Genomic DNA, 16,030 nt, shown 5'->3' with positions numbered 1-16,030 from the left:
ACAGAAAAAAAAATTAAACTGATGATGTGGACCCATTGACCCTATATAGTTTGAATTCGACTCTAAAACGCAAATTAATTTGTCAAATAACCCCATTTAACCAAAAAATTCGATTACAGCAGTCATATTTGACGCTTATAAGCCTCATGTATGAGTTGTTATAATCAATATTAGGGTGTGATAGACTGATTTTTTTTTTTTTTTTTTTTTTTTGTTAAAAGTTAAAAAATGTATCTAAAAGTCCCTCAGTTTAATAAGGAAGTTCGGGTATTCGTTTTTGGCTGTCTCACTTAATAGTTTACGCTGCCTTAATGTTTCGGAAATACAATTACAACTTTCACCTCACTAGTTTACAAAGTGGTAGGGTGAGGAGGAATGAGCATAAGACGGCTATATCCGGCTTAAATGTAAAATGGATTAAATATTACCCAAATTTGGACAAGAGTTTGTCATTCCCTCAATCTATTTGACCCGTTATATTGTTTAAGATAGATATGTCTGCCTTAAACACGAATTTGTGCTTCTATAATGCAAAGGGGTAATAATGATGATGACCTGATGGGTCACAATGTTTCAAATACTGGAAAATGCATGCAGTGTCCTTGAGGTTTGACATTTTTCCAAAATATCCTATTTTTTTTCAAGTCGTAGTTCTCGGAAAGATGATCAATTTGAAAAACAAAAAAATCGTCACTTTATGAGCTCGTAAACACTCGTTATGGCCTCTTAAAGTTTCCAAGATAAAAAAAATTGAGTATTTTGAACAAAATATCAAACCTCGGGACACCAGTGCATTTTCCGTTTCATATATGTAATGCTTATCAATTACTCTTATCATAATTACATGGTGGAAAATTAGTTAAACTTTGCTATATTCCCCTAAATCATTTATGTGCTTTTTCTGTTGTGGCCTTGTGGGTCCTCCATTTTCCACAAAAGAACATAATGCTGCCTTTATAGTTTGATTTGAGATAATGAAGTCGGAAATATACAGACCTTACCTTGTGTGAATATTTTTGAGAGGTGCTTTGATGATATATAATGAAAATTGTGTCGAGAATTACATTACTACGCGACAACCAAGAACCAAAAAGCCACAAGTCTTGGTCTCCTTTTGAAAACGAAACTACATTTGTGCCACTATTACCGCGAACCGCGATATATAGCTTATCTATAATCATCAACTTGGTTCTCTAGCTTCGGTTGCAAAGATGGAAGGAGTGGTGCGTTGCTCAGCGAACTATGTGCCGCTTTCTCCAATCAGTTTCCTTGAAAGAGCAGCATTAGTGTATAGAGACCGACCGTCTGTCATCTATGGTAATGTTCATTATACTTGGGGACAGACTCTGGAAAGGTGTACTCAGCTTGCTTCTGCTCTCTCCCTCTTGGGTATCTCATTTGGAGATGTTGTGAGTTCCCTTTTTACCCGTTTTTTATTATTATTTTTTTCAATTCAATCAACTCACTAACTCAGCTGGTAAAGTCGCGGTTCTGACTTTGGGATCTCAGTTCTTTTTTGCAATATCCTGTGTAATCCGCCTCTAGACGGGTAGGACCATTAAAGCTATTGAACTTTCGCGCATAAGTTTTTCTGGTGCTACTTAGTGGAATAGCTTACATTGTATCGATTGAGACATTGTAAGTTATTTTTCTCTTACTGTCATGTTTTGGTAAATTTCTACCAATTTAGGGATAAAGTGGTCTTAGCGTTAGGTCGATATTGTGATTTATGTGAACGTCGTATGTTATCCTGTTTGAACAATGAATATAAAGAACACAAGCGATTTTGGTGACGCGGAAAACCCGATGTGGGAAACAACCGCGAGGGGAGACGGAATCCCACCAATATTTTCACTATAATTCGAGAGGAAATACAGTTCGTATGCTTGCTATGAATGCTAAAGTGTAATTCTTGTATATTCTGATGCCCTTTCTCCTTTGCATTGAAGCTCTTTATATAGGAGAGCTCGTTGGGCTAGGGTTTCTTGATTTTCCTCCAAGTTATTCCTAATTTGACAATGGGTAGGACTTTCCTTCTTCAGATCTCGCGAGATGTTGGACTCTCATAGGCTTCTTCCGCGTAGATCAAAGCCCACATCCTGCGCTGCTTGCTAACGCTGGCACCCTGGCTCCCTGATATCCTGCATCCCGTAACACTTCCAGGCCTGCTGCCCCAAGTCAGCCCATATCCATATTTTGGGCCTAACAGTTTGCCCCCAATTTTCTGCGAAAAGTGCAACCCTAATTATTTGAGCGGGAAATTGCAGTGTATCGTTGAGTGACTTCTCACATACTCCATTTCAATTCACATTTTCAAAACCTCAACTACCCTTTTCTATTTAATCTCATCCGCCCACCACTCTCTCTTTCATCATCATTTCATCTCCTCAAACCTTCCAAACTTCCGTCTCCCCAAATTCCTTCTTCGTCAACACCCTTTCACTGCCAGCGCCGCCTTCATCCGTCCTCTCAGGTACTTCCATTTCTCCCTCCTCGTCTATTATGGCTAAGACTCGCTTAACATCATCTTCCTCCACCACCATCGACCTCGAAAACGATGACTTCCCCACACAGGGAGTCCTCAAAAGACCGCATTCCGGTGACTCCCACCTTACCCAGGAGGATATACCCAGGATCAAAGCTCTGCTGGGGCTGGGTGACGATGTGGTGATCCTCATCCCCAATCCTGGTCAGAAAGCAGACGCCTTTCGTTCGGGGTGGATCTGCTTGTACACCTACCCCTTTGTCCTTGGTCTCAAATTTCCCTTCCCCCCGATGATCCAAGAGTTCATCCGCCTGAACTCTCTCCCTATGGCCCAAATCGCTCCTTATGCGTGGAGGATCCTCCTATCCACCGTTGCTCTGAACAATAGTATGGGCGCCGAGATTGGTTTATCAGATCTGGCCCATAGGTTCGAGTCTTGGCCACTTTGGCACGGCCAATATACTTTTAGGTCTGTGGAGAAGACCGAGAACTTCCTCCTCTCGGCGGCAAAAGGGAAAGACGATGGGTGGTACGAGGACTTCTTCTATGTCAAGCTTGAATCTCTTCCCATTCGTGCCGACTACCTGTTTGAACACTGGGTTTTTGCCAAGAGTAAGTGTATTTACATGTTTATTCTTAATTGCCCCCGTCGCTTACTATTCTTACTCTTTGATTTGATGCAGAACTCAAGAACCCTGAGAAATCCGAGGACGAGGATACTTCTGTTGCCAAGCTCTTTTCCATCCCTGAAGATCGTAGATTATTCCCCCTCCTGCTTGCTGGTTTAAACGATTCTGCTACCGAGGAAACCATGTCTTCTGGTAATTTCCCCTCAATCCCTTGGAATTCCCTGTCTCCTTTGATTCTTTATTTTGATCCTCTGCGTTCCTGTGCTCCTGTAGGAAGTGCTAAACCATCTGCCTCCGAGATCCTGATGCGCCATGCCAGGAAGAGAACTGCTGACTCCTCTCACTCTCCTGCCTCCTCAAGAAGAAGATCCTCTTCTAGGCCTGCTCCAGAGCCTATTGAAGCTACCCCAATATCGCGCGCACCTGGGTCTTCCGTTCATACTGACGAGCTGCTTCTACGCCTCCCCGCTGAGTTTGGGGATGCTGACCGGGCCAACTACTGGCCTGCACTAGAAAGGCTTCTGACCCCAGCTTGCTCAAAGGCGTTTGACTCGACTGCCCCCCAGGAGATGACCGACCTGGCTGCAGAGCACTGCTTCCTGGTGAGCCTCCTTTTGCTGCTTCTCCTCTCCCTTTGCCCTTGTGCTTCCACGACTAACGTGTTCTTTTCTTTTGTTTCAGGCTCTCCAATCTTCTCTCTACCTTCGCAAGATGCTGCAGAGGGCTAAGGTTGAATGTCTGGCTTCTGTGGGGAAGAACAAGGAGCTCACATCCACCTGTGCCAAGTTGAGGGAGCAGCTCCACACGGCTTTCAAGGAGAAGGAGGCAGCCAAAGATCAGCTGGCGAGGACCCAGGAGGCCAACTGCGTTCTTACTTCTGGGTTAACAAAGGCAGAGGCCCGTGCTGAAGAGATGGCTGAACTGGCCAAGAATGTGGGAGCCTACACTGCTTTTGAGGGGCGGATTGACTGCATCCGTGCCTATACCGAGGGGAGGCACACATCCTGGAACCTGGAAGAGGAGCTGGCTGAGTTTGCTCGTGCATTCCCCAATGGCATGGACCTGAGTGCCCTGTTTCCTCCTGAAGCTGAAGCTGCTAACCCGGAGCCTGAGTACACAGCTATGGATATTTCCGGAGCCATCTCTGGGACTGTAGAGGAGATCCTGGCTGCGGAGGCTGGCGATGGTGCTACTGCAACTTCTGAGGCTGTCCAGGCACCTGCAATGGAGAAGCAAATAGAGCATGGGGAGCAGAGCAATAGTCAGGAAGCAGCTATTGAGAGGATTGACCTCTCTTAAATTTTATTTCAAATTTTCTGGGGACTTGGCCCTGTGTGGCGCAAGTTTTGTAAAAAACTATTTTCTTTCTTGTTTTGGTCCGTTTTGTGCCTGCCGGTGTGCAGGCGTTGAACTTTTGACGGCGCCTGCTAAAGGTAGCAGGTGCCCTATTTTAAAGTAGCTCTGGGCCCAGGAATCCAGGCCCCACTTTTGTTATACTTGTGTTTTTGGCGCCAATTTCTGGAGTTTTGATTCCACATAGATATACCCGGAAGTCGACTGGCTCCAGTGCACACCCACTGTTTACGCGACAGTTGTTGATAACATATTTCACCCATGACGTGAAATACCTTATCACTAGGGTTGGCTGACTTAGAGCTTACCTTCATTGAATATTTCTGACTAACAAGGAGTGTTGCGCTCCTTGTGGTTCCAGACGTTTGAAATCCGTGCGTGCACCCATTGATCTACGACATAGCTAGCTAAGGAATTACTGAGTTAACGTTAAGGTATGTGTGGTCTTAGTATGCCGAACCCTGCGCGCTACCTCGGCGTATGCTCTCCATGTGGCTTGACTTAAGATAAGCGTCTTCGTAGCCTCACATGGCAGGGGTTGGACCCTCAAAGTGTGCCTCATCTGACAATAAACCAACATTAGTACCAAAGCCCTTCTTCGTAGAAGCATTATAAAGTCCAAAGTAGTGCAAATTACCTGGTGCTGTCTCATGGTGTTCCAGGGCAACACCTGGATCCAGGAAGCCACAGCCTGTACTACTCGGTTTTAAAACGACTCTTTCTGACTTTAAAAAAGAAAAACTAAAAGAAAAAAGTTTTTATGAAACACACTAATACCTAAAGCATATACTAACCCCCACCCCTTTTTTTTTTTTTTTTTTTTTTTTTTTTTTTTTTGAAAACTTTTTGTTTTTGCTTCACGGACTTTTGAAAGGTCCTTTGTACACTAAAGTTTTGGCACTTTGTCAGACAAAGTACCGTTTCAAGTGACGGATGTTCCAGGGTTTATCCAGGATTTGACCGTGCATGGTCATCAACCTGTATGCCCCATTCTTAATAATGCTTTCGACCTGATATGGCCCTTCCCATTTATAGGCGAATTTGCCTGCCTTGTGGTTCTTGGTATTTTCAAATACCCTTCTTAATACCAGGTCCCCTACTTCGAGGGTCCTTATTTTGACGTTCTTGTTATACGTCCTTGCTACGGATTGCTTATATGATGCCATACGTATGTAAGCACTTTCTCGCAGCTCATCAACTGTATCCAGGCTCCTAGTCATTTCGACTTGGTTCTGCTCCGCCGTCTGACAGCCGTATCTGTGTGTGGGTACCAGGACTTCTGAGGGTATCACTGCCTCCGCTCCGTATACTAGGCTAAACGGAGTTTGACCTGTTGCCATCTTCGGCGTTGTTCTGTCTGACCAGAGTACTAGTGGCAGTTCATCTGCCCATTTTCCCCCCAATTCTTCCAGCCGCTCCTGAGGTTCTCCACAATAATTTTATTGCTGGACTCAGCTTGGCCGTTGGTTTGTGGATACCTGGGGGCTGACTTTCTCAGTGTTATGTTCCATCGTGCACAGAAGCCCTCGGTGTTATCTGATATGAACTGGGACCCGTTGTCGCATATGATCTCGGATGGTATCCCAAATCTGCTTATGATGTTGCGCTTGATGAAAGAGATCACCTGTTGTTCTTTTACCTCTGTCATGGCTTCTGCTTCAATCCACTTTGAGAAGTAGTCGGTCATAACTAGCATATATACTCTGTTTCCTGGAGCCCTGGGCAGCTTTCCCACTATATCCATGCCCCACATCATGAATGGCCATGGAGAGATAATCGGATGCATTGGTTCTGCTGGCTGGTGGATCGCTGGAGCCGCCTTTTGACATGATTCACAACGTTTGGCATGGTTTATGGCGTCTGCGCGCATTGTGGGCCAGAAATACCCCTGCCTTAAGATTTTGTTTGACAGGCTCCGTCCTCCAGCGTGGTTCCCACATTCTCCACTATGCATGTCTTGCAGTATTGTTTCTGCTTCCGCTTTGTTTAAGCACCTGAGGCATGGTCCTGCCAATGATTTTCTGAAGAGAATATTATCGATCATGATATACCTGGAAGCTTTTATTCTGAAACTTTGTGCTTCCTTTCTGTCTTCAGGGAGTGTCCCATCCCTTAGCCAATTTAGGTATGGAATCCTCCAATACGCATCCTGCTTTGTCCCACCTTTGGAAACCAAAGATTACGTTCCCTGTACACACTGCATGTGTACATCCTTTGCTGTGGAATCCTGGGCTGTTTCCTTCTGGATGGCTGGGGTCAACACGTGGGTAATCGGTATGTTTGACAGCTCTGTGGGCTGGAAGGTTGCCCCCAGCGTAGCCAGGGCGTCTGCCTCCACGTTCTGATCTCGTGGCACCTGAGTTATCTTGAATGTCCTAAACTTTGATTTCTGCTCTGTGGCTATCTTTAGGTAGGCTATCATCTTTGAATCTCGTGCCACATATTCGTTGTTCACATGATTTACCACAAGTAAGGAGTCACTATATACCCTCAGGTTCCTTACCTTGAGCCCTGACGCCATCTGCATCCCAAGTATAAGGGCTTCATACTCGGCCTCATTATTGGTTGCCTTGAATTCGCACCTAATGGCTTGCACTATCATATCCCCTTTAGGAGATCGCAGTACTAAACCCACACCAGCCCCTCTTGCATTTGAGGCTCCGTCAATATACAGGGTCCACACCTCACCATCCTGGCTTCCCATCATCGTCAGCATTCCTTCTTCCGCTTCCCCACGAGTTGCGGGCGCGAAGTCGAGACGAAATCTGCTAGGGCTTGGGATTTTATCGCCGTTCTGGGTTCAAATTGTAAGTCGTAGCCACTAAGATGCACTGACCATTTAGTCATTCTACCTGAAGGTTCAGGCTTCCTCATAATAGTCTTCAGCGGGTAATTGGTTATGACATGGATGGTGTGAGATTCAAAGTACGGCCGCAGTTTATAAGAGGCGATAACCAAAGCCAATGCTAATTTTTCAAAAGAAGTGTACCCGGTCTCTGCGGGGAGCGAGAGACTTGCTAATGTAATATACGGGATCTTTGCACTCCTTCTTGTTCTTTAACCGAATCTAAGCTTACGGCTGCTTCCGTGGATCGATGATACAAAAATAGTGGTTCCCCTTGCTCAGGTTTCGCGAGTAACGGTGGCGTGCTTAGGTAGCTTTTGAGTTCGGCGAATGCTTTTTCATGCTCTTTAGTCCATTCGAATTTCTGACTCTTCCTCAATATATCATAGAATAGTTTGCACCTATCCGAGGCCCTTGATATGAACCTATTTAGGGCCGCCACCTTTCTCCGCTAGCCTCTCACATCTTTTGGCTTCTGGGGTGATTCCAGTTGGAGTATTGCTCTTATCTGCTCTTTGCTTGCCTCAATTCCCCTCTGTGTCACCATATACCCTAGGAATTTTCCCGAGGGAGCCCCAAACGAGCACTTGGATGGATTAAGTTTCATTTTAAATTCCCTCAGTGTCTGGAAGGTATCCGCCAGGTGCTCCATGTGCATTTATGCTTTTTTAGATTTCACCACCATGTCGTCAATGTATACTTCCATGGTCTTTCATATTTGCTGCTTGAACATTTTATTTACCAACCGTTGATAGGTGGACCCGACGTTCTTTAGGCCGAAGGGCATGACCTTGTAACAATATATGCCCCTTTCCGACATGAATGCTGTTTTCTCCTGATCTTGTGGATGCATCTTGATTTTATTGTAACCGCTCCAGGCATCGAGGAAAGTGAGTACCTCATGTCCCGCAGTAGCGTCCACCATTGCGTCGATATGCGGTAGTGGGAAGGGATCCTTGGGACAAGCTTTGTTTAGATCTGTGAAGTCTACGCATACCCTCCATTTACCGTTCTTTTTGGGTACCACTACTACGTTAGAGAGCCACTCAGGGTAACTGACTTCTCTAATTTTATCTGCTGCCAAGAGACTGTCCACTTCTTTGTTGATGACTTCATTTCTTTCTGCCGCGAATTTTCTTCTCTTCTGCTGTACTGGGGTGCAGCTTGGGTTTACGCTTAATTAATGTGAAATAACGGATGGGTCTATGCCCACCATATCATTGTGGGACCAGGCGAAGCAATCCATGTTGCTCTTGAGAAATTGAATCAGCTGGTTGCGCAGTTCTTCACTGCAGGTGGCCCCAATCAACACTGTTCTATCCGGGTGTCCCTCGTCCAGGTGTATCTGGTCCAACTCCTCCGATGGAGGCTCCTTGTATTCTGTCGAGGTGCCCCGGTCCTGTAATTGCTATGAGGGGAGCTTGGTTGTAGCTTTGAGGGCTTGGGTGTAGCAGTTTCTGGATTCCTCTTGATCTCCTTTTACCGTAACTGTGCCCCATGGAGTTGGGAACTTGAGACACTGATGATATGTTGAAGGTACTGCCTTCATCTGATGCAACCACGGTCTTCCTAGTATCACGTTGTAGGTGGTTGGACCTTCGATGATTAGGTATCTTACCAGTTTATTAACTTCTTCAATGTATGTTGGGATGGTTATCTCACCTACTGAATGCGCAGTCTCCCCACTAAATCCCACCAGTGGCACAGATTTCTTTATCAGGTTCTCTTTATCGAAACCCATGGTTTTGAGGGTTTCGAGCATGATAAGGTTCACAGAGCTCCCTGTATCTACCAATGCTTTCCGTACAGTGCAATTGCCAATGGATAATGTTATGGTCAAGGCATCGTCATGCTGTTCTGCGCCGCTTTCCATGTCAGTTTCATCGAAAGTTACTGGGGGTAAATTGCTCTGGCTTACTCTGCACGAGGTTTCTGGATGACCCCCTTTGCTCCCGGTGGCTTTCCTCTTCGCAGCGGAATATGTCAAACCTGCTAGCTCAGATCCGCCTGTTATCACGTTAATAATCTTCGCGCATACGGGTGGAGCAGAAGGAAGCGCCTGATTTGCTGCTTCTCTTCTGTCCTGCTTGCCCCCACGTGATAACAGGTGGTCCAAGTTCCCTTTGCGTACCTGGAACTTCACCTCCCTCCGCAATTTGTAGCAATCTTCCGTCCTGTGTCCTATGTCTTGGTGCCATTCACACCTCTTGCTGCTGTCTCTGTCGTCGTTTGGCCGATCCTGAGTGGGTGGCTTCGGCCACCTCACCTGATCACCCAGGTTTCTGAGTGCTTTTAACAACCCCTCCATTCCCGTGTTGAATCCGTACTCAGATAGCTTAGGAGGGTGCGGAGAATCATCAATTTGTTGAGATTTTTCTGCTACCCTGCTGATATTGGGTCTGCTGTATGGCTTAGTTCTGTCGTCCCTCTTTTCTGGTGCGAATTTCCTGTTTGTCTTGTCGAAGCCTGCTGTACCCTTTCTAGCCTGTATATCTTCTTCTAATCTTAACGCTGCAGTAGCTCTCTGTTGAACTTCCTCGAACCTCTCACAAGGATACATAGTTAATTCTTTGTAGAGGTTCGACTCCTTATCCAAGCCTTGCCTGAAGGCGTTGATGGCAGTGGACATATCGCAGCCTCGTATTGAGACTTTTTCTGCATTGAATCTAGTGACGTAGTCCTTGATTGATTCACCTATCTCCTGAACGATCCTGTACAGATCACTCGGCTGCTTGGGTGTTCTGCGGCTGCTGGAGAACTGTTGATTGAAAGCGTTGACCAAATCAGCGAATGAGGATATGGTTCCGTTAGGCAGACCGACGAACCATTGCAATGCTGCTCCGGTTAGGGTTGAACCAAATCCTTTACACATACATGCCTCTTTTGAGGCTCCCGTGGCTGTAGTAACCATCATCTTCTGCTTGAATTGACTGATGTGATCACAGGGGTCTGTGGTTCCATCAAAGAGAGTCATTGTTGGGACGCTAAATCCTTTTGGTAAGGCCACTGTGGCTATATCGTCAGTAAACGGTGAGTCAGCGTAGCTTTCTGGTGCAGCCATCTCCATAGGCAGAGGCATGCCGGGGACCCTCCTGAGGAGGCTTCGTAGTTCCTGTTACTGATGTTCTATGTATGTCTCTCTCCCGGTGGGTCGCAGATGCTCATGTGACTGATGTCCTGCTCTTCGTACGAGGTCCCGTTGTTCCAGAATTTCTGTTTGACGCGCCTGCGATGTTGCTGCCACCGGAGCGTTTTCCCAGGTATATTCGCCCGATTCGATTAAATGTAGGCGGCGATCCGTTATTGGGACTGCAATTGTGGCCCTGCTTTTCTGCGGTCCCGCCGTGCCTGACGTGGGTGTAGGTTCCTGGTGCACTGGTTCCTCATCTGGTGTTAGTGCTCCTAGTCCTGTTGGGACCAGGCCTCCTCGTGGCTGTGGTGTTCCTTCCATATCCAGCTTGAGTGCTACTTCGCGTGGTAATACCCGTGTCTGCCTTCGATCCCTACTTTCTGCTGACGGCCTTCCAAATCTGTCTTCTTGCATCCCCGGAGATGGACTAGCGGCCTGGTTCCTTAATTCGTTGATCTGTGCTCGGAGGAGGTTGTTGTCCTCCTCCATATGGGATCTCATGCTTCTATTCTCGCTCTGCATAGTCCTGATGGTTCTGGCTAATGTGTCCAACCCGCTTATCATGATGCTGGTAGGACTTGGAGGTGCTTGAATCTGTTGCCTGGGTTGTGCTCCCCTTTCTGATTGCGGGACTCCCTGCTGTCCCTGGGCGAATCCTGGATCTTTAATCTGAGCCTTTCCCGAGGATGGGCTTGCTGCGGCTTGGGAACTATGACTTTGCTTGGCTGCTGCTGGGGGGTGGCACCTGTGTTGCTGGTGCACCGCCGACTTTGCCTGAGGTTGTTTCTTTGTGTCCAGACATGTTTTGACTGTTGAGTTAGACTGACTAACGAAGACGACCACTAGGCCCCACGGTGGGCGCCAAACTGTTTTGGTAAATTTCTACCAATTTAGGGTTAAAGTGGTCTTAGCGTTAGGTCGATATTGTGATTTATGTGAACGTCGTATGTTATCCTGTTTGAACAATGAATATAAAGAACACAAGCGATTTTGGTGACGCGGAAAACCCCATGTGGGAAACAACCGCGGGGGGAGACGGAATCCCACCAATATTTTCACTATAATTCGAGAGGAAATACAGTTCGTATGCTTGCTATGAATGCTAAAGTGTAATTCTTGTATATTCTGATGCCCTTTCTCCTTTGCATTGAAGCTCTTTATATAGGAGAGCTCGTTGGGCTAGGGTTTCTTGCTTTTCCTCCAAGTTATTCCTAATTTGACAATGGGTAGGACTTTCCTTCTTCAGATCTCGCGAGATGTTGGACTCTCATAGGCTTCTTCCGCGTAGATCAAAGCCCACATCCTGCGCTGCTTGCTAACGCTGGCACCCTGGCTCCCTGATATCCTGCATCCCGTAACACTTCCAGGCCTGCTGCCCCAAGTCAGCCCATATCCATATTTTGGGCCTAACATGTCAAAACAAAAAAAAATCGAGTGGAAAATATAAGTGGAATGGAGAGGGACGTATGTATCGTTTTTCACTCCATCCGTCTTTTTTTTTTTTTTCAGTTTTTCTTGCCTGTATTTATGACTAATGGCCTTCGAATTACAGGTCGCTGCATTCATTCCCAACATTCCGGCAATGTATGAGCTGCACTTTGCAGTTCCCATGGCTGGCGGAGTTTTATGCACCCTTAATATTCGTCATGACCCTGCCATGGTGTCAGTCTTGCTAAATCATTCCAGCGCCAAACTTACTTTTGTTGATGCCCAGTTCTTTGAAATAGTTCATAAAGCAATCGGTATTATGTCCAAAACTATTTCTACCCTTCCTCGAATCATCTTAGTTGTCGATAAGCAGTCAGTTGGTGTTGGATACTCCATGCCTTCCTCAGTAAGGCTGGAATATGATAGTCTTCTACTGACAGGAAAGTCCGATTTTGAAATTCAGAAACCAAAAGACGAGTTCTGACCCATTTCCTTAAATTACACTTCAGGGACAACCTCAAGGCCAAAAGGGGTGATTTATAGCCACGGGGTGCGTATTTGAACTCGCTAGCTACGATCATCCCGAACGAGATGGGTTCCATAACGGTCTATTTGTGGACCGTCCCCATGTTTCATTGCAATGGTTGGTGCCTGACGTGGGGCCTGGCAGCTCGAGGCGGCACAAACATATGCTTGAGAAATGTTACTGCAAATGGAATATTCAGTAACATTGCTGAGCACAAGGTAACGCACATGGGAGGTGCACCCACCGTGTTAAGCATGATGATAAATGCACGGGCTGATCAGAAGAAGCCTTTTCCGGGAAAGGTAGCTGTTATGCAGGGGTGTCTAAGGCCACGGGCAACCACGGGCGTGGGAACCGGGCCTCCGCTTTTGATCACCGTATTATAAGCTTTTATTAATGAAATTCAATACAAATCTCGAAGTATAATATACTTGTGCATTCGGTTTAGGGCCTCATTTTTCCGTGTCGCACTGGGCCTCCATTTGTTTTAAGACGCCCCTGCTGTTATGATTGGTGCAGCTCCGCCTCCTCCACAGGTGCTCTTTAAAATGGAAGAGATGGGTTTTGTGGCGATCCATGCTTATGGTCTGACCGAAACTTATGGACCAGGTATCAATGGCAGACACACACACATGACCCAAAAGTTTTCAGAAAATAATGAATTTGCATTCAGATTTCAGAGATTTCAGAAAAATAAATGACAGTATGGAATTTATAGTTTACAATAGACCTGACAAAACTAACACAATCTGAATAACTTGACCTGAAACCCGAAGTAGACTAAAACAGAATAATACAAAATGATTGCAAACCCAAATTGACCTAATCAAGTCGCTTAGAATTTGTAAAGGTTTCGAAAAGACATGAACTGACCTAATCGCTCTATTGGAAAGGTTCCAATGATGGATCTCAAAAGAACTCATTTTCTTGAATTTCGTTTACTGCTGCTATTAGGTACATTTTGTGCATGGAAGCCCGAGTGGAATGCCTTGCCTCCACATGAGCAAGCAAAGATGAAGGCGCGACAAGGAGTCCACCATATCGGAATGGAGGAAGTTGATGTGAAGCATCCGGTCACCATGGAAAGTGCGCCTTCCAATGGAAGAACAATCGGTGAGGTCATGTTTAGAGGCAACACTGTTATGAATGGATACTTCAATGATCTGAAGGCAACCCAGGAGGCTTTTCAGGGCGGATGGTTTCACACTGGAGATTTAGGAGTTAAACATCCCGATGGATATATCGAGTTAAAAGACCGTGCTAAGGATATAATAATATCTGGGGGAGAAAATATAAGCACAATTGAGGTTGAATCTGTAATATTTAATCACCCTGCTGTTGTAGACTAGATGCTGCTGTCGTGGGTCGCCCAGATGATCACTGGGGTGAGACGCCCTGTGCATTTATCGAGCTCAAGAGCGGTCATAGCCATGTTAGTGCTGAAGATATGATTACGTTTTGTAGAGATCATCTTCCTCGATATATGGTTCCTCGAACAGTTGTGTTCGAGAAACTACCAAAGACTTCAACTGGGAAGACTCAGAAATTTGTTCTCAAGGAGAAAGCGAAGGCCATGGGGAGCCTTTCTCGTAGCAATGCCAGCAAACTTTGAAGGGGTTATAAAGCCTTCAACCAATGCTATTGATCAACTATTTACTCTGCCTACGTCTCAGTCATTTATTTAACTTCCATTTTTTGAATTTCATTTAGTTGTTTACCCTGCTATATTAGACATGTTTTTAATAGATAATTTGATCTTTCACATCCGTTATTATCCACTTATCATCCAATAACGGTCACTATAGGCATATAGCTGCAACGAGGGCAACTTAAGGGAGCCTCACTCGGGAAAAAAAATACTGTTCATTGAAGATACTTTGATTCCAATTTTCAAACATAATAAAATCTTAAAACCTCTTTACTAATTCGATTATTTATCTCAAGTAATCTACATTACTTTGTCGTGAGGCAACTTATAAAAACACAAATTATTATGTAAGACAGTTTTAAATGTTCGTGTCAATAGTGAATTATTTTCTTCTCAAGTTATCATATCAAAAAAAATCCCTTTCAAATGTTTGTACAATAAAATACATAGACCAAAATCACCTACGCAAAACTATCTCAGTCCCCTTTGCAACGGAAAGGGGTATAAACCGCAACCGTCTTTCCGTCAATACAAGGCTATCTTTTACTGTTGGGCGCTTTTGCCTTATTTAAATTAGATAGCTCTTCAATGAGCTTCTTCTCTTCATCACTAAGTCTCTTCGGTATTTCAACCTGCACTCGTACCAGCTGATCGCCTCTTATGTTTGGTTTATTCAACATCGGCACACCTTTCTTTGCCATTACCAAAGTAGTCCCGGGTTGTGTACCGGGAGGTATCTTTAGGTCGACTGTCCCGTCGACTGTTGGGACCTTCATTGTGGTCCCAAGGATGGCATCGATATAAGACACCTTACACGAGTAAAGAATATTCGTGTCGTCCCTTTTTAAAACGGGATCGGGAATTACATCGATGACGACAAAAAGGTCACCGGAGGGCCCACCTTTCCTTCCGGCATTACCCTCGCCCTTTACTCTCAACCTGCTGCCTGCATCAACACCAGCAGGCACCTTCAGGTTGGTACGCTTTGATTTCTTAACTCTACCGTCGCCTCCACACGTGTTGCATGGTGTGAAGGTTTCCCCAGTTCCACCACACGCGGAGCAAGTAGAAACCTGTTGGAAAACACCAAGCGGGGTTCTAGCCAAAGAGACAACTAAAACGGAAGAAAACATCACGATACCTCATAAGCTCGTAAACAATAGGAATGACAGTAATCTAGGGATTAGGGAGACAAAGGCAAGTAAAGCAAACTAAAACGGAAGAAAACATCACGATACCTCATAAGCATTACTAATCTCCTTGAATTTCTCTTCAAGATGGTAGCTTAGACTTTATTGGACTCTAATTTGATAAGAATGATATTTTTATTATTTGATTTTTTAGTTATTTACGATTATTATTTGATTGATGATTTAGTTATTTAGCATTATTTATTTTACTTAAGTATTTTGCGAAGCTTGGAGATTCTAATATTGCTCGAAAAAAGTTTCTTTAATAATATAGATAGATAGAAGATATTGATTGAATATTCACTCTAACATCAACACAAAAAAACCGCTTTGTAAACTTTTGTATTTTCGTCATCATCGCTTCAATTCCAACATTTTCGTCACCAAATTCAAGGAATCGACGACGCAAGTAATCTAAACAATTTTTTTTTAAAAAAAATTTTGTAATTAGTTAGTAGATTTAGGTGATTAGAAGAGAATCTTTGTTGTTAGAATTAGGGTGTTCAGAATAAACCAAATCACAAAACCGAAAAAGCGTCCATTTTTAAGGTTCGATTAACCGAACTGTTTCGACAAAGTGGTTCGATTAACCGAACTGTTTCAACAAGTAGAAACCTGTTGGAAAACACCAAGCGGGGTTCTAGCCAAAGAGACAACTAAAACGGAAGAAAACATCACGATACCTCATAAGCTCGTAAACAATAGGAATGACAGTAATCTAGGGATTAGGGAGACAAAGGCAAGTAAAGCAAACTAAAACGGAAGAAAACATCACGATACCTCATAAGCATTACTA

General features: G+C 44.8%; 1 protein-coding gene and 1 pseudogene across 1 annotated transcript; one reads left to right on the top strand and one right to left on the bottom strand.

Moving 5' to 3' along the window:
- Nucleotides 1-1,036: 1,036 nt before the first annotated feature.
- Nucleotides 1,037-14,162, top strand: LOC141586486 (butanoate--CoA ligase AAE1-like; annotated as a pseudogene).
- A 245-nt stretch (nt 14,163-14,407) lies between these two features.
- Nucleotides 14,408-15,177, bottom strand: LOC141587710 (chaperone protein dnaJ A7A, chloroplastic-like). The gene has a single exon (XM_074409183.1). It carries the CDS (start codon nt 15,175-15,177, stop codon nt 14,581-14,583), a length of 597 nt encoding a protein of 198 aa, XP_074265284.1. The 3' UTR covers nt 14,408-14,580.
- Nucleotides 15,178-16,030: the final 853 nt, after the last annotated feature.

This window comes from Silene latifolia, chromosome 6 (genome assembly GCF_048544455.1).
Source record: "Silene latifolia isolate original U9 population chromosome 6, ASM4854445v1, whole genome shotgun sequence".
Classification (NCBI taxonomy): Eukaryota; Viridiplantae; Streptophyta; class Magnoliopsida; order Caryophyllales; family Caryophyllaceae; genus Silene; species Silene latifolia.
Note: the sequence above shows the minus strand (reverse complement) of the source record. Positions and strands in the feature narration are given on the sequence as shown.